General features: G+C 35.5%; 3 protein-coding genes across 4 annotated transcripts; 2 read left to right on the forward strand and 1 right to left on the reverse strand.

Moving 5' to 3' along the window:
• The first annotated feature begins 363 nt into the window (after positions 1-363).
• On the forward strand, positions 364-1,841 carry Mt2 (tRNA (cytosine(38)-C(5))-methyltransferase). Its single transcript, XM_076122895.1, has 3 exons — positions 364-591; positions 805-1,283; positions 1,363-1,841. Exons 1-3 carry the CDS (start codon positions 531-533, stop codon positions 1,822-1,824), a joined length of 1,002 nt encoding a protein of 333 aa, XP_075979010.1. The 5' UTR covers positions 364-530; the 3' UTR covers positions 1,825-1,841.
• Positions 1,842-3,139: 1,298 nt separating this feature from the next.
• Positions 3,140-4,554, reverse strand: JTBR (jumping translocation breakpoint protein JTBR). The gene is made up of 4 exons (XM_076122897.1): positions 4,300-4,554; positions 3,976-4,130; positions 3,672-3,765; positions 3,140-3,367 (listed from the first exon to the last, which is right to left on the reverse strand). The coding sequence occupies exons 1-4, from the start codon at positions 4,353-4,355 to the stop codon at positions 3,199-3,201; spliced, it is 474 nt and encodes a 157-aa protein (XP_075979012.1). The 5' UTR covers positions 4,356-4,554; the 3' UTR covers positions 3,140-3,198.
• Positions 4,555-4,832: 278 nt separating this feature from the next.
• On the forward strand, positions 4,833-24,096 carry tud (tudor domain containing protein). 2 transcript variants are annotated; one of them, XM_076122464.1, is made up of 12 exons: positions 4,833-6,921; positions 7,026-7,223; positions 9,192-9,367; positions 11,498-11,581; positions 12,983-13,153; positions 13,745-13,900; positions 14,554-15,581; positions 18,353-18,501; positions 18,815-18,976; positions 19,450-19,616; positions 20,143-20,378; positions 20,580-24,096. In XM_076122464.1, the coding sequence occupies exons 1-12, from the start codon at positions 5,023-5,025 to the stop codon at positions 23,348-23,350; spliced, it is 7,197 nt and encodes a 2,398-aa protein (XP_075978579.1). In that variant the 5' UTR covers positions 4,833-5,022; the 3' UTR covers positions 23,351-24,096. The 2 variants fall into 2 exon arrangements, with proteins under 2 accessions (XP_075978579.1, XP_075978580.1); XM_076122465.1 differs by lacking the exon at positions 13,745-13,900.
• Positions 24,097-24,344: the final 248 nt, after the last annotated feature.

Consider the following 24,344-nt stretch of genomic DNA (forward strand, 5'->3'; position numbering starts at 1 on the left):
AACATCTTTCGAAACAGAGTCACCCTCGCCGACGTTTGACACGTCCTTCCCGTTCTTTATATCCGCCATGACTGATTTTTTTTACAGCACTACACAAAGTTGTCACATTAATATCGTTTGTAACAAAACGTTAATGTGTGTACTTTTAACTGCAATGCTAGATATTGTTTAGCTTGGATATATAATGTGTAACATCTTCATAATTGTTGAAACTTCTCCAGCTTTTATTTAATTTGAAGCTTCATCTTTATCTTCATCGTAATTATGTTTAATTAATCGTGGTTTGATCTAAAAACTAAACGTAGCTCACTTCAATCGTGTCTTGCTTCCTTGTTGTCGTTGCGTGCGTTGTTGTTTATCTGTCAGCTGTCACTGTCAAAGTCATTGACATGCACAGCTGTTGTAAAGTAAAATTCTAACCTGAACCTGTGCTTGAACTATAAGAAAAACTATTCTGAATGGATAAACTGTTAAATCCACACAAATAAAAGCATATATAGAGATTCTGAGGATAGGCAACAGACTTAATTATGTCTCATAAAATTCTAGAGTTGTATAGTGGCATTGGAGGCATGCATTGTGCATGGAATGGTACGTTTACCGCGTTTACCATATCGTATACGTCGTTACAGGACCTACTTATCCCGGGATTATGGCGTTATAGTTGCACAACCAGTTAAAAAAAACTGTGCATATTATAAAAAGAAACCTATGACTGAGATGTCTTGACATAATAACCTGTTCATAAAAATATTTATGTATTAAGCATGACTAATATATTATGTACCTCTTTGTTGATTCCAGAATCAGGGCTACATGGTGAAATTACTGCTGCAATAGATATAAATACAGTTGCAAATGCTGTTTATAAACACAATTTCCCAGATACTCATTTAATAACCAGGAACATTCAATCTTTGACTCCTAAAGAAATCAAGAAATTTAATGTAGACACAATTCTTATGTCTCCACCCTGTCAGCCATTCACAAGGAATGGAAAATATTTAGATGACAATGACCCAAGAACAAACTCATTTTTATATATCATTGAAATTCTGGACCAGCTGGACAACATTGAATATATTTTGATGGAAAATGTAAAAGGTTTTGAAACATCCACTGTAAGGAACTTATTTATAGATAAGTTAAAGGAATGCAATTTTGATATTCAAGAATTTTTGCTTTGTCCATCATCTGTTGGTGTGCCTAATTCTAGGCTGAGGTATTATTGTATAGCAAGAAGAAATACTTTAATCTGGCCCTTCAAAAGGAAAGATGAAATTGTGAGTAAAATGTATATTAGTACCTGTTTCACAAAATTTCTATATTTTATTAACTTAATACTATAATTCTTATTTACAGGTGACCAGCCTTCCAAATGATTATGGACCACCACACACCTTAGAATCAATCTTAGAAGATGATGTCTCAGAGAAATTCATAGTACCAGATAAAAGACTAAGATGTGGCAAGGTGTTTGATGTCTGTTATAGAGATTCTAAGAGATCCAATTGTTTTACAAAAGCTTACACACATTATGTTGAAGGTATGGGATCTGTGTTTACTGATAAACCCAGAGAAGTGGTCAAAATGTGTTATGAAAAAGCAAATTTACATGAACCTGGAAGCAAAGAATTTGTTGAAGCACTTAAAGAATTGAATCTAAGGTACTTTACACCTAAGGAAGTGCTAATGCTGATGGCATTTCCTAAAGATTATAGTTTTCCTACAGATATTACTATGAAACAATGTTACAGGTTGTTGGGTAATAGTGTTAATGTAAAAGTTATTGCTGAATTGTTAAAGATTCTCTTTTTACAATAAATTTTATTTGTTTAACATAGTTTACTTTTTATGAACAAAATATTTGGAAACATTTTCCCATGAAAAACTTCAACTGGGTTTTTAATACAGCCTCATTTTAATATTAGTTTATAATACACAATTAGTCATTTTGGACTGGAAATTAAAATATTTCATGTTTTGCAGGGATATAATTTAAATTATATATTTTTTTGTTACATTATTGCCCACTACATATTTCTAACATTACTAGCATTATTTAGGCACTTTTAAAATGTAATACTATTAGTTTACAATAAATACATTTTGGCAAATAAAATCACCAGCCTTTAACATTAACTTATCTCACCTTATAATACATGGACATTATACAGACTCACTCATTCATCACTATGACAACAAGAGAATAGGTATTATGAAATTCAGTATGTAGTTAGTTTTGGGTATTAAGTATTTTTAGTACAATGTTTATGTTTAAATTGAGATTGAAGTAAAGTTTATAATAGGTCCTGTTATAATCTCAATTCATTAAAGGAGATCGGCAGATTTCGTACAGCTTAAAGTTGGTGTTGTTTCGTTACAAAATTTGTACCACTTATCAAGGGGACTAAGTCACTTATTTTTATTTGGGAGTATTATTTTTAGAAGTCCGGATTAATTAATAATTCAGGAAGAAAGATTTGATTAATTAAATAATATTTTTTGGTCTATGGCTTATATTTGTCATATTTGTTTGTTATATTTGACAACTAAAGAAAAAGAAAATCTCGTGAGACGTCACTGTTAGTCTGACGTCTACGCATCTGTGTTATTTTGGATTGTGGTTTTGACAGCAAATGAGCAATTCAGCGAACTAAAACGGGGCCTCTTAAAATGGACATAACTTTTACCCCCCAACTTTTAAAAATATAGGAATTTTAAAATAAGCTTGTTTATCATATTAGCTATCAATTAAAACAAAAAGTAAACCTAAACATGACATTTCATAAGCTGTACGAATTCTTCATACAAACCTGCCGTTCGCCTTTGAAACATGTACCTCTTTGATTGTCTACACCTGACAAATTCTGCTTTATGTCTTTAAATTCTTAGGTGACAGTACAGTTCCTATGACAATATAATAATGCAACTGGTCTTAAAAATGAATGAAAAATTAAAGGTCACCTCATTTGTTTACCTGACATTTCAATTGCATTGTACAAGCATAGTCAAAGGCTGATTACAGCCAGTCAGCCTGTAAGGAATCATAATCTTCATATTTCCCTAGTGTTTAAGACCCATTGCATTTTAATATTATATGTTCAAATGGTGAGAGTTTAAAATCATTAATTTCCCATGATTTTATTGATATTAAATGTTTATTAAATAATATAATACTTATACATAATATACATTTTAATTAATAGAACCATTACTAAGTACTTGTCTTGCTCTTAGTTTCACTCTATAGTTCAAAACCCTTAATCTTAACATGACAGCTAACGATGATGAGGCTCCAATAACAAATGACCAAATTGTGAACTTCCAGTATGCCCGCTCTTCTAAGTAGGCCACTCTGTCGCAACTGAAATATAACAAAAAAATCCCATTAATTATTAAAAAGTTATAATTTTTTACATGCATTTTGTATAAAGTCTCAAAGAAGGTCATTAAGTAGATGGTTGCTTGACATTGTGATATGTTCAGGACAGTTAGAGGAAAATTTACAGTGAGAAGATTTAAGCTAAGAAAATAGATTCTATTCAATTTACATACTGTGTAAATTTTAATCTTACATTTTAAAAAAAATGTGACTAAAATTTGTCATATTTAAGTTAAGAACTGAGTAGATAAGGTAATAAAATAAAATTCACAAAATGAAATCTTACCTTCTAGTGACTGTTTCACCATTTTCACATTTCAGTATTTCTTTGAAGCTTGTGTGTATGCATACTCCTATGCTCTTACTTCTTATTTCAAAGTCTGAAACATTATTAAAATACATTGCTTATTTATCAGCCTAGCCTTTCTTCCAACTTTGTTGGAGTCAGCTTCTCACCAGATGCAGCTGAATACCAGTATTTTACATGTAGTGGCTACTATATTTTGAGTTTTTAGACTAAGCTAGATGTCATAATCAGAACTGAAAATAGTATTTACAATTAAGATAATTAGTTACAAAGAAAATCATACCTGAACAAGGATGGCATTCACTAATAATTGAGTACTTTTGATGTTGCCAACATGTAGAGTTATTCTCTGTGGGGAATGTCTTGTTCTTCATCCGATGGCTGCCAGACAGAGAGTCTGCTAAGTGAGACTCCAATATCAGCACCACTATCGTCAAACTGTGACACAATACAAAATATTGTTACACCAGAAAGTAAATACTGAGTTTGTATATAATGTTTACATACATGTTTTGGGGAATTAAAACTAAAGAAAGAGAGTATTGGATAGTTTTACGCATAAATTCTACTAGATTTGTAGGAAAAAAGATAAGAAAGTATCACTTACACTCCTAAACAGACGGTTCCAAATAACATGCATCTTTTTGAACAAGTTTCAATCATTTTCACAGATATGTTCTTCTTCTCGTTTTTCGTAAAGATTCGTTATATATAATATTACTCAAAACTAATCGTCATTTGGATCGCACTCTTTATTTAAGTACTTATTTAGAAATTTGTAAAAACCAAAATAAACCAGTGACCATCATAGTTTTGGCAGATTGACATTGACGTTATTGAGTGAATCAGTGAAGTGAATGTCACACAAATACGTCCTGGCAAACCTTGTAATTGTCTATGAATAATAAACAAATCAGTCAGCCACATAATAAAATGAAAAGGCATTTACATTACATTGCATCAAAATTTCATAAAAAATAAATTCTATGACTGGTAAAGCTAACTACTATAAGTATTAGATTGTTATATTATTACCCATCTAATAAAATACTAAATTGCAATCTACTTATCTATCTGATTCGATTATTACTTAGTCGACTATACAATATGGAACGTAACAACATCTCTATTTTCAAAATGGTTACAAAGGCGCCATGTTTATTGAAAACGTAACGTTAACGGAAAGGAAAGCTGGCTGTGTTTTTTTATAAATAAGTTTAGCGAAAGTGCGATGCAATATACTTGAGTTTTATAATACTGTTTCTAATAAGAAAACTTACGTGAGTCGTACTTCGGTAGTTTCTACTTTATAAGTTCTTACTTTTATAAAATGGCTTTGCCATCAGAAATTCCTCGAATATTTCGTCTTTATGTGACCCACGTAGACGGCGAGGGTCACTTTCTGAAAATAAGTGGGCAGGTCGATCATCAGTCTTCTTTGATGATAGAGAGTTTATTCGACGCGGCCCGCGAAAAGCTGGAACAAGGGACAGGAGCCGTAGCACCGGCCGCTATTCATGAAGGCGTCATTTGTGCCGCGAAATACAAAGATGGAAAATACTACAGAGCCAAAGTTATAAATATTTCGAGTTTGAACACCGGCCTCGTCGGTGTACTCTTCATTGACTATGGAAATAAGGATATGATTTCATTGAGCGCTATTCGGTTCTTCGACAAATATGACCCTATGTTTCTACAGTTACGTGGACAAGCAACAGATTATTACTTGTCTGGTGTCATGAATACCAGTGGAAGATGGGATGAGACACTCTTACTGAAACTGCAGAGTCTTCTTTGCTATGCAGAATATCAAGCAACTATTGAGGTCCAAACACGATCATTACCTCTTATTTCAGTCCAATTCAAGGGAACTGATCTCTCAACTCACCTTGTATCCATTCGATTTGGTGTGGCTATACCTATTGCTAAGCAAGAAGTTTTACTGCTTCAGTTCTCTGGTGAAAACCAACCTGTACCTCACTGGCAGCCAAGTTTTGTGAATGAACCACCTTACCCGGAGCATGTACCTTTTCTGGTAAACCAAAACTTTCCATCTAATCCTGCTTCAGCAATGAGACTGCAGCATCAAAACATGACTCTGCCTTTTAATGGGAATGTACCAGGAAACCCATCTTTGATTGGGCAGCGCTTACTAGTCAACAAGGCTTCAAGAAATGCTAGCAATCTTAGAGCTCCAGTGCGCCAACCCCAACATGCCAATTCCAGTAACTCAGCTGTACCAACACTTCCAGCAACACCAGTGGCAGCTAACAAACCCACATCACCTAAAAAGTCTACTACTTACAAGAGCAGACTGTTGGAAGTGAACTCTCAACATAAGGTATTTGTCTCATTCGCTGAAGAAGGCCCAGAATTGTTTGCAGTACAGCTTGTGAGTGATGCTAAGAAACTGCAAGACATGATGGATGATATAAACAAGAGACCACACAGCAGTTTGAAGGAGCCTCCCATGATAGGCACGGTGTGCTTGGGCCGTATGTCTGGTGACCGCATCATTTGTCGAGCTATTGTCATGAACCTCTCTGGATCTCAGTGCAAGTTATTCTTTGTCGACTTTGGTGACACAGAAATGGTATCGTATTATGATATTTTTGATATACCAGAAGAGTTTGTGAAGCCAAATGTTTTCGCTATGAGGTTCTGCCTCTCTGGGGTGAAAAAGTTGGAGAAGGGTCACCATTTGAATGAATCGTTTAAGCAGCTAGTCAACGGAAAGGTCATGACATTGAAAGTTGTGTCACCAGAAGGGCCACCATTGATTCAATATGGAGAATTATATTTGGACAATAAGAATGTGCTGGAGTTGCTGATGGCTAATATGAAGGACAAATTGCAGTTTAAATGGATAGAGATGCTTCCACTAGGTTCCAGGCAGTCTGTTTTGGTGTCTTATGTGGATAGCTGCATCAAATTCTATGTGCAGTTGTCTGATAAGATTGATGATTTGAATGCTGTCATGGATGCAGTGAGGCAGCACTGTGAGAACAGCTCTTCACCTGGTGACCTACCAGTGGGGTCAGCATGCTGTGCTCGGTTCCCTGATGACAATAATTGGTACAGAGCTAAGGTCCTGGACACTAGGGGGAAGAAAGTGGTTGTAATGTATGTTGATTATGGCAATGAGCAAGAAGTTGATGTGTCAGATCTCAGGACCATCACTCCTGACTTGGTGAGATTCCCAGCACAGGCCATGGAATGTGCGCTAAAGGTAAGGTTTTTGTTTTTATTCCCAGGACTGAATGAAGCAGTTTAAAGTTAGCTATAAACAATAGTCTAAATGACGTTATTTATTTATGTTCATTTTTCTCTTAGGGATTTGAAAACAGACCAGTGGAAACAAAGACCTCAAATCAGCTGGAAATGCTTGCTCTTGAGAAAACTCTGATTGCCCACATAGTAGGCATACTATCCAAAGCTATGGTAGTAACTCTCATGGATGAAACTGTCAACCCACCCCTGGATGTAGCAAGGAGGATGACTCAGCTCTCACAACCAAGGAGTTCTCATGAGGTGAGTATTCATTATTGTGAATCATATTTTTTTGTTGATACCGAACCTATTGTTTATTGCTGTATTAACAACATAAATTTTGTAAAACCTAAGCTTAACATAGGCTTACACAGGTGCCTACTGGTGATCTAGATAAAGTAAATCCAATATGGTCAAAATGTTCTAAAATTTTGATTTAAATAAGTACTTCAGAAGGAGTAGACAACTTGTGATTTTCTAAATCTTAAAAATTATATGACGGCTAAAAAGTTTTTTTGTTGAGGATAAAGAGCATTAAAATACAGCTGTAAGTGTATGAATCGTCAAAATATGTTGAAGTAGACAATGCCGCCGCCGTTAATTATAGAGAAAGTCATAATAACAGTTGAACTCGATACTACAGCTATACTATGTACGTCGATAGAACCGCACGCAAATAAGAATCTATTATTTTCTCTTGGCATTACTCATCCAATGCATTTACATAATTTATAATCGATGATGACTCAAATCGTCTTTACTTACTGAATTGATTACCTCAGACTTGTGTTAAATTAAAACTATTAATTCTAAGCTGTCGATTGTTTAATAATAAGCGTTCTCGCAAAGTTCGAAAGTACTGAGTAATAACTACGCTCATGAAACAGTTTTTAATTCAGTTAATTAACCAATTGCTTTAAAAAATTATGACCAATATAAAAGTACATTAATATTCGTTAACATTTAGTCTAGTGAGCCTATTAAAACAACGGATTTAAGACCCGTTATTTTAAACTTTTAGCTGCTGTTCATTAATATAATTTATAGGTATACGAAATAACATACTATTACATCCTGAACCGGTTATAGAATTCGTCATTTCGCACTTATCGAACTTCCCATTGCCTGATATAAAATTTTCAAGTTGCGGATTGGATAATAATGAAAAAAAAAAATTAATAACATTATATTTTTACGACATAATTAGCAATATGCTTTCTATGTTTACGTCAGCGAGTACGTGATTATGTCTACAAAATGGCAGTGAGTGAGACAAACTGGCCTGAGTGGCAGTATAAATGATGATACAGGAATTTCTGTTTTCTTTCTATCTAGGCCCATCTCTATTAGGAGAAATTATGTGGCATACACATTATATGAAAAATTAAAATAACGTTAAAAAAGGTGTCGCAAATTTGAACACGCTAAAGTATGTATGTGTTTTAGAAAACAACATAAATGTGGTAGCGCAGAAGACTCGATTGACTATCGCACCAATCGGAAGAACAAAATATGATGCCATAAATTTTATGCGAACAAGTACACGAACAATACATGCACAGGTTTCAATACTTGTTAACTAAACTTGCATGTCTTACGTTACGTATTTGTATTAGAATTAATTAGCTGTAATGCCTGTAACATTATTTATTTAGACACGAGGTTACGAGTATAAATTGATTCCCAAGAAATATTCTTAATCCCATTAATAATGGATAAAATGCATTTAAGTAAACGGTGCATTATGCACATAATTGCATTATTGCGTGCGTGACTATGTTCGTTCTCATTCTTATTATTTATGGCCGAAAATAACTAACCCGATAAAGGTGTATCCGCCGCATTTGTTATTAATTTGAAGAACAAAATGTTTCTCAGAAACGTTTCTAGTTTAAACGGAAAATAAATATGTCAGCGTACTTACGTTGCGAAGGTAAATCAAAAAAGGGCACATAAAGGCTTAAAGTGTTTTGTTATCAAATGCTTCTTATGTCAAGTACTTAAGTGTAGAAACTAGAAAGACCCTTATTGCTGTGTTGAGTTGTTTATAAGTGAAATATACGTACCTATGTGTTTACACAGGTGATAAAAATACACAACGAACTCGTTCATACAATTTTTGATAGGGTTACATTTTAGACTGTGGTCCTTCTATATTGTTATTCATTCAGCATCGATTGGGTTTATGAGCAAAAAATTCGGTAAAAAGGTGCTTTTTATTCCTATCAGATAAAAGCAACAACCCCAGTTCGCAAAGACGCACCAGAAACCTTCAGTTCTCCAGAGAGCGTATCGGATGATGGAAAAAAGAAAAGTTTTCGTCGTGAGAAAAGCTTCAAAGATGACAGGCGACCACCACGGGAGGGCAATGAGGAATTCGCGCGAGGGGGCAGCTTCCGTGGAAGGTAAGAACAGTTGATAAATGAATAAATTTGACCCATTAATGTTCCACTGCTGGGCAAGGGTCCCCGGGTTTTCATAATGAGTAATGTAAGAACATTGCGACATTTGAATTTACTACGATCAGTAAATGATTGAATCTTCTTGACGACAATCTCTCCTGATCATGAAAAGTCGCAATTAAAAATGGTTTCCTTGAGATCTCATGTTTATTTTCTATCTAAAAATTGAGCAATGATAAAAATAAATCATTTCAACAAAAAGTTAATGAGAAAATATCGATTTAAATCGAGCCGTAACCAACTTTCTTTTTTGTAAACAATGCCTTGCATTCTCGACCATCTGCAGTTGGAATTCCTGGCGTATCTTACGCAATACGAACTATTTTTGGATCCGTTTGTACCACTACTACTTGCTCTCTTTACTCCACGTGTAACAAGACTGCGTGTTTGTTTTAAAATAAATAAATTTATAGATTTAACTCATTAATGTCCCACTGCCGGGCAACGGCCTCCTCCCGTAATGAGGCAGGAGTTAGGCCTTGAGTCTACCACGCTGGCCGATTGCGGGTTGGGGACTTTCCATACCCTAAGAACTGTTTTAAAGAACTCTCAGGCAGGCAAGGTTGCATCACGATGTTTTCCTTCACCGTTGGAACAAGTGATAATTGTTTCTAATACACACATAACTTCGAAAAGTCATTGGTGTGTAACCTCGGGTTTGAACCTGCGACCACTCGCGTGGGAGGTGCCAACTTATACCATTTGTTTTAATTATAAATTATAAATATTACATAAAAATGCCAATAGTAACGATATAATTTTAACTATAATTATATATGATGTCGAAGTACAGGAATCGTTTATCGCGTTTAACACCGGACGATTTAATGATACACTTAATAAGATTACTTCGACGTAACATAAACTTATACTATAATAACTATATTGTGTTAATTATTGCAACACAATTAATTAAGATGATTATAACATCTTGTTGCATTAAAAAGAAAAAGTTTAATATTACGTTTACTTATATAATTTGTTTGTTTGCTTGGGAGAAGTTTATTTTGGTTTCCTTCTTCCTAATTGGTATGGGTTAAGGAAAGGCTAAGGACGCTTGGTGTAAAAATAATCATACAACTAAAACGAAGACGACGACTATTTAACAAATGAATTAAGAAATAAGTAAGGAAGCCCAATTTAAAAAGACTTGTCGTCATGTCTACAATCGTAAAATTAACCAAAAATGAATTGTTTCACTTCGTAAGTAGATGTAGAACGTGAATCATTTAGAAATACTTTCATACACAGCGTTATAAATCAAAGACTTTATCGTCGATTATTCTGTTTCGTAGGCTGACAATGTAAGCATTCATTCGCTAAAATACTTCTTTTAGTTAAACGAAAATGCAATCACGGCAAAAGTAATTTCGAAAGTTGCGTGTCGTGCAATCTATTTAGTAACAGTACTGAGCCATCAAATTGTTTTGACTGAGTAGGTATTTCTTTTTATGTATCTTTTTACTTTTTCTTTGCGTATTATTGATTTTGCTCTTGCTATTCGGTTTTGAAAGACACGGTACGTAGCGCGCTGTTGACTAGAACACAAAGATTTAACTTCACAGGTTTGTTTTCATACACTAAATCGTTAATTTCTGAAAACTCGCCTAAATGTGATTCATATAGTAATCATAAACTGACGGATCGCAACTGATTGCCAGATAAAATGTGTTTTCACATACATGTTTAATCAATGAATGACTAATTTAGCATAAATACAATAACAAACTGATACATAAACATAGCAAAGCAAAAATCTCCATAATCCAACCACTCGACTTTCGACTGTAGCGATAATAATTCTGTCGGATTTAGTACCGGCGCGGTACGTAACAGGAGTTTTTATTTTCTAACAAAAAAAGTAATAATAGAGAACTGACTCATGGACGCTTTGACCTTCATCATCGTTCCTTGAACTCGCGAGTTTAGTTGAAACCAGTCTAGCTACAGATATGTATAGGTAATCTGTTATTTGGCGATGATTTATTAGTTTAGACCTACTAATCATGTGTAATGGTGTGTGTGGAATTTGTTTTCTTATTGGTTTTAATGTGTGGAACGTTTTGTGTTTAGAGACAACAAGGAAAGCAGCTTCGATAGATCAGGACCGGGCAGGCATAGCGAAAAGTTTGGCGGCAGACCGGATAGAGGTGACAGGTAAGGTTTCAACACAGTTTCCTATTAAATGCTGTAACAGTATAAAATAATGCAAATTATTATGTAATGTGTATGTTTTAAGTACGGAATTGTCGGCTATTATGCATAAGATAATACTACGCAACACGTTTTACCGGCTTAAGCGACTTTGCGGCAAGCGTGCCTTTGTTTGAGAAACAGATTTAAGGCGGATTATTAATCTTAAAGTACATTGCTATAATCGTATCATATCTTCCATAACTATAATACGGTAAACCATTTAATATTTTAAACCGATAAGCCGAAGTATTGGCCAAGCGATGATAACGGTGCTGGGCATTCGAGCGTACATGCGTGCACAGGTGTATAACATCAGCGCCGATGCGCTATTTAGATTCTCAAGTGATAAACGTATTCTTCAAACCAATCATTCGGAACAGATCCAGTTTTTAAGTATAGCTTATGTTTTTTTACTAATTAGAAAATAGAAAACGGGCTATGCTTTTGGTTTAATACACACGATAATCTGAGTCTGAAATAAATCTAATGTTTTCCTTAATAAATTAGGTACTATTTATAAGTGATTCAATGCACATCTATAGAAATAGCTCTATTGTTTCTACCTTACACTATTTTCCTCTACTTGAAATTGGTTGTATACATTCAAAATACTGTTTCTATATTGTATGTAATGTGAATTAGTTTGGAAATTTCTCAGACTACCGCCATTAACAAAACATAGTTTAAGAGCAAATCAGAAAATAAATAGCTGTGTGTCACAAAACTGTTATCCAGAATATATTTTTATCTGAGCACTTGTGTGTGATTTGATAACTCTAGAACCGTATTAGACACTTAAGAAACCAATTGTAATTTGTAAAGTTAAATATCTATGAGCTTTAAAGAAACGTAACATTATTTAAAGTACTGCAACTTGTTCATCAAATGACGCAATTTAATTGCACAAATCGTTTGAATAGAACATATTTCTTTTGAACATTCTTCTGAAAATACTTAAGTGCAATTATTCATGCAATGTTAAAAGAGAAATTGTAGTATAGTTCCAATTAGCGACATTAAGAGCGTTGATATGCTAATTCTAAGTATAAATTAAACCTAAAGTATACTAATGGGTATTGCATTGCCTATGATTTACCATCTCATACTATGTGAATTAAAAACTGTTGAGTATTTTATGTGATAGGCAAAAATATGAAAAGTATGTACTTTATCAGTAATAGTAAATTTTCCGAAAAATCATCAGAATTTTACCTTTGCTGTTAATTGAACAGAAAAGAAGTTACTCCGTCTTTACTTTGATTAAGTTCCCAAAGCAACTTATAGTTTATAATATGAAAAGCAGCAAAAATTTTCCTTTCGACTTTACTACCGATTTTCTAATTATAATTTTGTTTCAATTAGACGTGGTGGACCGCCAAGACCTCGTGAGAACAATGCCCCGAACGCAGCTCCTCACCCGAGTGGAGACGATGAGTGGGAGGAGTCTCCACAGCCGACCTTCCAGCAACCGCCGCCGAGGCAGAACAGAGACAACAGGGATAATAGGGACAATAGAGAGGGACCACGAGATAGGTACGTTCATGTTATCTACTATATACCGTAGAGATCTGTTACCGAAGACAATAATGATTCTAATTTTAATCAACAGAAAATAGTTTTTGTTTAGTTGAAGACGGTTTTCGTAGTGATGAGACAAGTTCCAAAGAATTCGTTACAATAATAGCTATTAAATCAAGAAACAAACAACTTAATCTAAAGCTATGAAGTTGGCGGAGATTTTTTTTATTTATGTTCCTAAACCCACTATCAACTCAGGAAATGCAAATTTTTGCTAGCGTTGCTACCTTGAATGTCGCGTGAATCTGTGAACCGTCCCATTTATTAATCGTCAAAGCTGTCCGGTTTAATTTGACAGTCGTTGAGCCCTATATATTATACTTCCACTTGATTTTTATTCAAGTTTTCATATTTAAGATAATAAATTACACGTATAAGTTGCGTAAGCTGTACGTTTTTAAGTACTGCCAAAGTAGACTGCATTATTCGAACACGAATCATGTAACTCGCAAAAAATGAAAGCATTCATTATTCATTAGTACAACTTTCCCCAATACAATGTAACAAATTAGACGGTCAATTACATCGGTTCAAATGATTCGACAGAAGAAAACCTAGGGAACAACACGATAAGGCCGCACAAAAGCCTAACTGGAAGAAAGATGGCAGCGGGGTCGGCAAAAGGCTAAGGCAAGCGGCAGAGGCGGCGTCCATGGACGCTCAGAACGCTAAAGGCCCGTCTGTTCAGGACAGACTAAAACGGTACAGTGGTGTATGTCACGCGAACATCACACGCCTCTTGACGACAGTTTTTGTTGCGCTCTAACAACATTAATGCTTGATTTATTCCTCGATCGTCTTTCTGCACATTTCACACGTTTACTCAAGTGTAAATTGTTCTGGACGATCGACGAATTTGTTGTATAATTTATTCCAACATTTAAAATATTGATGAAGGTGAAATGAGTCCCAAATCGTATTGTGTTAATGATTGCGCGATGCTTGGTAATAATGATAAAGTAAAGCATTAATAGTTGTATCGTCGTTCTAGTTGTCTCGCACTATTTGCTTGTCACGCTTGGTTACGTCGCACATTTTGTATCAAGCGTTCTGAATACGTTGCATATCTGCAGCTCTTGTTTATAACATTCCATTGCACTGTGTTCGTTTTACTGTTATGTTCTTATTTCAGCACATTTTTATTGCCCTTGTCATGATTCATTGAGTTAATTTGATTTGCATAGTCTTTTAATTTGTTAATACTTGCTTGGTGTGGTTTATGCATATTCATAATTTAACGAGGCATAAGTTAACGTCGAACGAATTTGTTATCACAATTAATCGACTAATCGATGCTTTGTTTTAACAACACGATTAAGTTTAGAATATTTATAAATACTCAGTTCTATTTACAGTGACAGATATAATAACCAAGAAGAGAGAGAAGACAAAAGGTCTGATGACTGGGGCCGTGGAAGAGATCGGCCGGAGCGTCCGGACCGACGCGACAATCGGGACAATCGCGATAATCGTGACAATCGCGACAATCGTGACAACCGCGACAACCGTGATAACCGCGACAACCGCGGTGACAGACGTGACAACTGGGGAGATAAGAAAGAAAACTGGAACCAAAAACGAGAGTTCCGAAATGACAGAAACGATAGACCACCACGAAGTAACTTCACACCCAGAGACCGCGCTGAAAGGTCCTTTGACGATAAACGCTCGGAAAAGAGCTTCAAGTCACAAGACAGCAGGGGTGAACGCTCGGGTCGCGCACCTCCCTACAAACCCCGCAGCAAGTTCACTCAAGTACAGTATAAGGAACTACCCGAACCACTTCCCTTGGACACCCCATTCGTGGAACCCACAGTGGAAATCGGCGCTCAACACGAAGTATCTGTCACCTGGATAATATCACCAGAGAGTTTCTACACGCAAATATTATCTCTGCAGCCTAAATTCCTTGAGATGATGCATAAAATACCGGAACTATACAAAGGTGTCAAGTCGTACAGTGGAGAAGTTCCAGTCGGCGGTTCAGTATTAGCTCGATACCCTGTAGACGGGGTGTTATACCGTGCAACGATTGTTTCCGTCCAGCCGTTCTCAAAGTTCATCGTTAGATACGTTGACTTTGGAAATAAGCAGTTGGTAGACGCTAAAGACATTTGGCAGATGGATAGGCAGCTGTTAGATCTGCCCAAAATGGCAATACATTGTTCTTTGATGGGCGTAGTGCCTGCAGATGGTGAGTGGAAAGCGGACCCCGAGATAGACTTGTGTTTCAACGCGCCTCGGTACCAGTGCGTGTTCCAAGATACTGCTGAAGAGCAGTACAAGGTGTCGCTGTGGAACAACGGTGTCAGTGTCGCTGACATGTTAGTTGAGAAGCAACTGGCCAAACTATCTGAGCATCAGTCGTCTGTAACATTAAAAGGTATAATCACTTTGCTTAGAAACATAAACAGGGTGTCCACATTCTGGAAAGTCAGGGAAAGTCAGGGAAAAGTCAGGGAAGGTTAAGGTGGTCAGGGAAAGTCAGTGAAATTGAGGGGAAAGGAGAGAAAGTCAGGGATAGTCAGGGAAAATTGAGATTTTTTCCCAGTGATTGTAAAATGAGGGATTTAATTTTATGCTCTGGTCCGACGCTTAATCCAGGCCATAGAAGCATTTTTTTAAAGTTTATTTATAATAGTTGCTTAAAGACTATTTATTACAATTTCATAGAGTTCCATAAATTATTGAGCTATTATGACTTAAAAGTACAATACGAATATTATTATATTTATATATGTATATTATAGCATAGTGCATAAATCTTAAAAGTATTAAGTGGCAATGATTTCGTGATACAAGTGACCGAACAGTGAAGTTCCGTGCACACTGACGCGGCGCGCCACGACGCAGACTATTCGAAGCTGACTGCATGCTTAACTACACCATCTTTAAAAACGTCAAAAAACACGCACCTAATTTATTCCTTTTTTGCCTAAACGACTTATATCCCTAACCACTCCTTTCCGAAAGGTATATACAAGTCAGCTGTCTGATTAATCGCAGTTTTCTTCACGTTAACGTCAGTATGAACGGAACTTTAGTCAACTATTTTTCTAACACTAAACGTGACTATTCGAGAACATTCTCATAGAAGTCTATTATTGTATGACGTAATATTACAATACCTTAATATTAAAATAAATTATTATTTAGGAATTCACTCTCATGTAACTATCTAACCTATATTTTGTATTATTAGTGTGGTGTTCGTTTGCATAATGTCATTTTCACCAGTCAGATTGTTTTTGTGGCACTTGTAGATTATACCAGATAATTTATATGATCAATTAATATAATATTAAATATATACGTACCAATAATAGTATCATATGTAATACATATAATAGAATACACATACATAATTTAAATATTATTTAATAAATAAAGATGTTTATAATTCGATGTATATTATAACGATATTGAGCGTTTCGGCTCGGTATGAGTTTTGTAGAACAGATGTTGTTTTTGTAGTATATCGAGCGACTTAGTTTCAATCAAACATTTATACTATTAATGGACTTAGAAATTTAGTTATGATATTTCAAGTCAGGTGGTTTAGCTGTAGTATTAATAGCGTAAAATGACTATTGTTTGTTTTTGAGCTCGCTTTTTGTTAACCGCCAATCGTGTGAAACACATTTGGCTCCAATTATCGCAATATATAAAATTTATAATATAATAATACCTACAGTATCATAATTATATGGAATACATATTAAATATAATGAATACAGATAAATATTGATAGACAGATATAGATAGATAATATGGGTAGTAAAAATCACACAATTAATTGGCATTTATCTTCAAGCGCCACACACCCAACCACCGTTACTCTTGACGAGAAAGGTGTAAAATAATTCAATAATCAACATAAAAATTACCATTATACCTAGTAATAAAGGACATTAATTACACTTAATATTATAGAGAGACGAAAGGTCCACTTATTCTATGTCGTTACGACAAATAATTACATACTTAATTAACTAGTTATGATTGCTTTCAATATAAATTAATACACCTTAAATACAAGTCCGAGGACACATACAAAAGAACTAACTTTAGTTGGTCAACTAATCTTATCGAAGCACACAAGAAAATACAACCTAAATTATTATGAATTGCGTGTTACCGTGGTAAAGATTTTCATCAATACATTGTCCAAAATATACGTCTTTTGTTGCCTCCACACTTCTAAGGAACGATTTCCTTAATTATTGACTTTCGACAACCGGTTAGCTCAATAAATTGTGTTTGAAAATCTGATCAGCGCCTCCAGCGGGTAGCGTAAGAACTATTCATTCAGTTTATTTTAAATGTCAAATTCTTGATACTCGTAAGTACTGGCTGTTGAAGATCACGCTACAGTTACTTATTGTGGCGTCATGGCGTGATAATATGACTATGACGTTTGGCAACCTCTTGTTATATTTAAATGACGTTTTTGCAAAATTTTACAATTACGATAGACTGTGCGGGTGCAACATTTTGTTCATGTATTGCAGTTAATTTCACAGCAATCTGATTTTCTTCTGGCATAGTCGAGTTTGTCATTGTTAAATTGATAATTGAATTATATTTAATATAGTTACTATCATGAAAATCCCTATCCTTTCCACGGTAAAAAGCGTAAGACCATAACTAATAAAATAAGGCACAAAAAACTTCAAATATAATTAACAATTAAATAACGCCTTTTATGGATGCTGACTGTTTTATATACAAAATAAATTAATGTCAAACTGTAATACGATTGCATTAAAATGCTTATTAACTAGCTATTTCAATTGACACAGTGAATGCATTTAATGAGAATTCGTTACGCTTTTTGTTCGGTACTTTTGCTCGTCCATTTTAATATAGTGCAAATGTCTGCAACGGTAATATAATTTTTGTTACCCGATGTTTTAGCCTACATACTTTATCCATCCTTGCCTTGTTTAATTTAAATATTGGTGAAAGAAAATATGTCATACCCGTAATTACAGTCAGTTTGGTTTGAACACGGCCTAAATTTGGTCAGGGAAATTAAAAAAAATGGTCAGGGAAAGTCAGGGAATTATTTTGAACATTAGCTGTGGACACCCTGATAAATAACCTCTCTATAGCAGAAGCAGGTGATCTAAAATTATAATTATCTTGTTTCAGATGAAGCGATAGATCTAACAATCATAGTAGGCCAGCAGATTCTCTGTCGCGTGACATACGTCGAGTCATTCGAGAAGTTCCACGTACAGCTGGACTTGGACAAAGCGACACTCGTGGAAACAGCTATCGCTAATTTTGACTCCAGCAAAGTACGTATAATAAAATACAATTTTACTGTGATTACAAGTTTATCAATTGGAATTAGGTTGTAGAAGTCACTTGAAATGAATTACTACAGTGATAACTGATAATATAAGATATGAGTGCAAAATTTAATTTACGGGAATTCCCCGACTTGAGGTCTGCTCAACACCTAACTCTAATGATGTTCTTTTATAATTTTAGGGGAATTCCCTTCAATTAAAGCATACTATTTTCCTGCTACGCCTTTTACATAAACTTATCACATTTATATTTTGATGCATAACTAACTTATTATAAAACAAAATAATTTGTTTACAGCTAACCCCATTGAGTGCGGACTCCCTTGTAGACGGTATTCATTGCACATTGAAACACGAAGGTAAAATATACCGCGCGATACTGGATGATGCATCCGACGCGGCCAATATTAAGGCCACGTTACCAGACTATGGAAACCAAATCGTCACTAAATTGGAAAATGTAAGTTTTAAAATGATACCAGTATAATGATTAGTAGTATAGTAATAGGTTGACTACATAAAAAACAAAGCCTGCCTCTATCCATCAGCTAAGAATATGCAGACACCTACGCTTATCATTCTGAACAGTCGTCTACGAAATTCCTGAGAACGATAGAGTGACCGTATAAAGTCAGCCCTTGTTGAATATCGAATTATGATATCTCGTCCTTCTGTCTTAACATGGATTTGTCCCAATAATTTTACAGCCCTGAAAGTGGTTCATTGGGCATTGAAATGTTAACCACTTCTCAGAATCTACTAAAAACTTAACTACAAGAACATTATTTTAATACCTATTTTAAAATATCAGTATAGTTGCATTTTGTAGTCATGCTCTAGTTGTTAAGTTGTCTGTATTTTAAGTATTTTCGCTACTTCATAGTTACGTAACTGAAAGTAGCACTAGTTTTTATCTAAATGTGTTTCCTTCAGCTTATGATACTACCGACCGAGTTGAGCGTATACTACTACCAATCATTGGAATGCTGCTTGAACAACTACACAGCTGAATCAAAAACTTTGATGACCATTGAGGAGCTTAAACAAAAACTGACCGGCAACAAAGTCATTATTTACATCAATAATGTCGAAGGAATTAGGTAAATATGACTTTAATACATTATTTTTTTACCCATACATACTGTCCCACTGCTGGACAAGAGTCTCATAAATAATACATAACAATATTATTTACTTAATACATAATGTTACTTTAAAGTAATTTGACTAAAGTTGATTAAAATTTAACTATTATTGAAATCCTTATTTAGGTGGTGGCAGTGAGTCAGATATTATATTAGTTAGTCTTAAATCATACACTGCTTTATTTTTCTTTTTAAGTTTTAATAATTTGACGTTAAAAACTCGGCAATCGATGCATCAGTTTACGTTTCCTGTTACTGCATTATTGCATGAACTTAAAATTATAACAATAGGCACATAGTAAATGATAATTAATTTTTATTATTTGCTGTTTTAATGCTTACTTCGTGACTTCTCTCGTTAAACATACTGAACATCTTTTAAAAGGACATTTATTTTTATAGTTTTGACACTTATTTATTTCGCAAATTTTTGTTAAAACATATAGTCGCAGATATCTAAAATTGTATGTAATAATTGCAGCCTAGTATCGACACTATACGACGCGGTGTCAGGTCATAAGATCGCGATATTCGAGCCTGATGAAGGCGCGTACGACGAGGTGGTGCAACTGTGCATGCGCTCCGTGTTCAACTACAACTTCGGCGTCGCCTATATCTCGCACATCGAGAACCTCAACGAGTTCTATCTGCAAAAGTCTAACGATGGTGACAAGATCGCGCTACTGCTCGATGAACTGTATAAGTTCTATGAAGAAGGTAAGTTACAAAAACGTGATTGTCTCGACGTTATCCCACCTTAAGTAGGGTATTGTCTACCTCATCAAATTGTCCAAAAAGTGTTCATGATTAAATCAACGTTAACATATAATTCTTATTAAACCAATGTCGACGAATAATATACTTTTTCGTGTTGTGTCGACGATCTGTTAGTAAAGAATGTTTTATTTGGTTGAACAGGAACTCCTGAGGATTTACCGTGCTGCGAAGTAGATGCTATATGTGCAGTAAAATCTACAGACGGCAACTGGTACCGCGCCACAGTAATCAGTATTGAGGAAACACAAGTCAAAGTGCAGTTCCCCGACTACGGCAACACTGAAACTGTCGCTAAGGAATCTCTCAAGAAACTGGACCCTAAATTCTTCGAACCTTGCGCTTTAGCATTGGTCGCTAGTCTAGGACTCGTCGCGTTGCAAGACGACGCTATTGCCAAGCTTAAAGAGTGGACCGATGAAAAGGAAGTCCAAGTAACATTGTCATTTGGTACGGACGGATGGCTAGCGAACTTACACCATGATGGTGTGGACTTGTCCATGAAGTTGGTCAACGAAAAGTTAGCCACTCCCAAAGTAATATCCGCAGAAGAGGAAAAAGTAGAGACACCTGTTGTTGAGCCTATTTCATTACCTGAAGGCTGCACCCAGGTTTACATCAGCCATATTGACACCCCTGGACATTTCTGGCTACAAATGGTTGATAAAATAGACAAGCTTGAAGAAATGCAAGCAGAGCTCCAAGCCAATGCTGACACATACACTGACATCGAAAACCGCGAACTGGGCACTTTGTGTATCGCTAAGTACCTGGCCGACGATCAATGGTATCGAGCTGAGATTCTCGATTCAGACTCTGATATTACAACAGTTCGGTTCATTGATTATGGTAACACAGACGTACTTGACAACCAGCCAGGATTGATCAAAGTAATTCCTGATCAATTGAGGGATGTAGAACGATATGCCATCAAATCGAGCGTAAATGCTGTTCCGACGGGCACTGGACAGTGGTCAGAGCCCGCCTCTGATTATTTCACGCAGCTAGTTGGTGATTTATCGGCGCCAGTCGATGCCTTGATCGTTCTTAAAGATGTTACTACTTATGTCGATATCTTTGTCAATGGCCAAAATCTAACTGATAAATTGGTAACTGAAGGACACGCGGCTAGATCTGAAGATACCGACTGTGGAGATCTACCGTCGTGCTTCGCCAGCCACGTAAATTCTCCATCCGAATTCTGGATTCAATTAGAAACCGCCACTTCCGAGTTACAGTCTATGGAAGCAGCTATGGTTGACGCCGAAAACTTCCCTGAACTAAAAGAAAAGGAGGAGGGTGTTATTTGCGCAGCTAAATATCCTGAAGATGGTGCGTGGTACAGAGCTCAAGTTATCGTAGATGGATCAGAGGGAACCGAAGTCCTCTTCATGGACTATGGCAATGCATCTATTGCTAATGAACTGAGAAGTCTTCCAGATGAATTGAAAACGAAACCTGCCCTTTCACGAAAATGTGCCTTACAGAAACCCCGTGATATTAAATCTTGGTCACGAAAATCAGAGATTAAATTTAACGAGCTCGCAGCAGAGGGAGCTACTATTTTTAATGTTCAATTTATTGCCTCGGGAGATATTTCTATTGTAGAGTTGTACCTTGAAGGTAAGTCTGTGACTGAGGAGCTCGTCGGATTATGCGAAGAGTTGCCAAATGAACGACCAACTCCAGTTGGTCAAGATATACTTAGCAACGGCAAAATCTGCTTTGTTAACAGTCTTGAAGAATTCTATGTACATTTAGATGATGCGACATCAGATCTCGACAAAGTAACTGTAAAGATGAATGATTGTCCTGGATTTGAGCCAGTTTCAGATTTAAAAGTAGGATCAGTTTGCGCTGCTTTCTGGTCGGAAGATGAACAGTGGTACAGAGCGAAAGTGTTAGAATCCTGTGACGTCGGTTTCCATGTACAGTTTATAGACTATGGCAATAAGGCTAAATGCGAGGAATTTAAACAGTTACCTGAAGATCTTGCCGTGATCGAACCGCTGGCTAAATGCTGCCGGCTCGCCGCACCACTCAGTGACAGTACGTTGAATGAAGTCGGCAAAAATAAACTTGACGAGCTCACTATAGAAGATACCACATTCCAAATTGAATATTTAGATAGCACAAAGGAACCAATTTTAGTCAAACTGTTGGTTGATGGCAAAGACTTTATTACTACTATCACAAGTGAAACTTCAAGTGAATCTGTGGAAAAGGTAGACGAAGTTACGAATGAACAAACTGATCTCAATACATCACAAGGTGATTTAGACGAAAGTATGGAAAGCAACCACACTGTCATAGAGAACAAATCTTTTGAAAGTAAATCAGAAGAGTTGAGCCCTAAAAGTGAAAATAATGAAGAGTCCACCAGCGAAGTGATAAAGACACCTGAACGTGATGAATCCAAAGACTCTTTAAACACAGACACGGGATATATTAGCGGTGACATTTCCCCTTCTGTCGCTGAAAAAGTTTCGGAAGTTACTACTGAAATACCTGCTCAAAGTGCTCAACCCACAGAAAAAGTCAATGATGAAAAAGTAGCAGTTACCGAAAATGTCACTGAAGTAGAGAAACTACCAGACACAACAGAAAATGTTACGACAATAGAGAAAGTACAAGAAAGTGTTAAGGAAACGGAAAAGCCTGTTGAAATAGTCAAAGAGGCATCCGAAAATGTTACGAAAACAGAAGAAAAGTCTGCAGACAAAGAAAAAACAGCAGAGACAGATAAGCCTAACGAAAAGGCAACTGATGCTACAGAAAACTCTACAGTGAAAGTTACAGAGGGTACAGAAAAGTCTGCAGACCAAGTTCCAGAAGTGACGGAAAAGTCAGTGGAAAAAGTAACTGAAAAGTCTGATGAGAAGAAAGTGACAGAAGAAATTGAAACAAAAACATAGACTGCTCATTTTTAAATTTAAGATGTTTGTAAAATACAAGTGTAACAAATAAAGTATTCTTCAGTGAGGCATAATGTACCAACACCAATGACTATATTGTATTATATTATAAATCTTGTAGACTTCTTAAAAGCAATAAACTGTGACTAAATGTGTTATACACTGATACATTTTATTTTTGCATGGTATGGTTGAACCAGTGCCAATTTATCATTTTATAACTACAAAAAAATATTTATTCTTATACTAGGTAGGTACTATGTAGAAGTAAATTATAAGGTTGTGTTTTGGCGTATGTTTGTGATTCACAGTTTTATTTTGTTTGTTGGACTATATTGTTTATGCCTCAGTTTATATTGGACAAGTTAAGACAAGACAGATTTTTTATGAGAACAAACGTTATCATTGCAAATTATTCGTGAATATATATTTTTCTTTATATAAATACTCATTATTGTATGTTTTAAGTGTTTTTTCTTTATGTTATTGGCGTCTGTTGTTGAAACTAAAGCTCTTGATATAGTAACCAGTTGAGTGATTGCAGATTTTAGATTACGAGAATATTTCGGTGTACATACATGTTTATTGTAATTACACATTCCCTTCACAATATTCATAATTATATAATAAACACAGATGCTAAATGTTGATTTATGGCTGGTTATTTTTGTTAGTAATCATTAAGATTCAGAAGTTGACCTGTAGAAGGATGTTTCTTTTTTTATTAAAGCTGTGTAAAATGCGTATTTTTGTATTATTATTTGATCCTTCCTGCCGTAGATGTAATCGCAGTACAGAAAACTGAGTAGCTTTTTTTTTACTTGAGTGGGTGAGAGAATTATTACGATCGTACCATGGTTTACCATCCTCGAAAGCGATCGAATTTTAACTAAAATGGGGACAATATTATTTCCCATATCTGGAGCATAGTAATCAAGCACGGATCACGGGTCCAAAAAATCCAGACACCCCTGTCTGTAAAACGGACAAAATA

The sequence above is a fragment of the Anticarsia gemmatalis genome, chromosome 14, assembly GCF_050436995.1.
Source record: "Anticarsia gemmatalis isolate Benzon Research Colony breed Stoneville strain chromosome 14, ilAntGemm2 primary, whole genome shotgun sequence".
Classification (NCBI taxonomy): Eukaryota; Metazoa; Arthropoda; class Insecta; order Lepidoptera; family Erebidae; genus Anticarsia; species Anticarsia gemmatalis.

What these genes read in the sequence shown, in the direction of transcription:
- Mt2 (XM_076122895.1), top strand. Translation starts at nt 531, where the DNA reads ATGTCTCATAAAATTCTAGAGTTGTATAGTGGCATTGGAGGCATGCAT. An exon ending in CATGCATTGTGCATGGAATG is followed by an intron (nt 592 to 804) that starts GTACGTTTACCG and finishes TGTTGATTCCAG; the next exon opens with AATCAGGGCTACATGGTGAA. An exon ending in TCAAAAGGAAAGATGAAATT is followed by an intron (nt 1,284 to 1,362) that starts GTGAGTAAAATG and finishes TCTTATTTACAG; the next exon opens with GTGACCAGCCTTCCAAATGA.
- JTBR (XM_076122897.1), bottom strand. Translation starts at nt 4,355, where the DNA reads ATGATTGAAACTTGTTCAAAAAGATGCATGTTATTTGGAACCGTCTGT. An exon ending in TGAATGCCATCCTTGTTCAG is followed by an intron (nt 3,766 to 3,975) that starts GTATGATTTTCT and finishes ATAATGTTTCAG; the next exon opens with ACTTTGAAATAAGAAGTAAG. An exon ending in GGTGAAACAGTCACTAGAAG is followed by an intron (nt 3,368 to 3,671) that starts GTAAGATTTCAT and finishes GTTATATTTCAG; the next exon opens with TTGCGACAGAGTGGCCTACT.
- tud (XM_076122464.1), top strand. Translation starts at nt 5,023, where the DNA reads ATGGCTTTGCCATCAGAAATTCCTCGAATATTTCGTCTTTATGTGACC. An exon ending in CCATGGAATGTGCGCTAAAG is followed by an intron (nt 6,922 to 7,025) that starts GTAAGGTTTTTG and finishes TTTTTCTCTTAG; the next exon opens with GGATTTGAAAACAGACCAGT. An exon ending in GGGGGCAGCTTCCGTGGAAG is followed by an intron (nt 9,368 to 11,497) that starts GTAAGAACAGTT and finishes TTTTGTGTTTAG; the next exon opens with AGACAACAAGGAAAGCAGCT.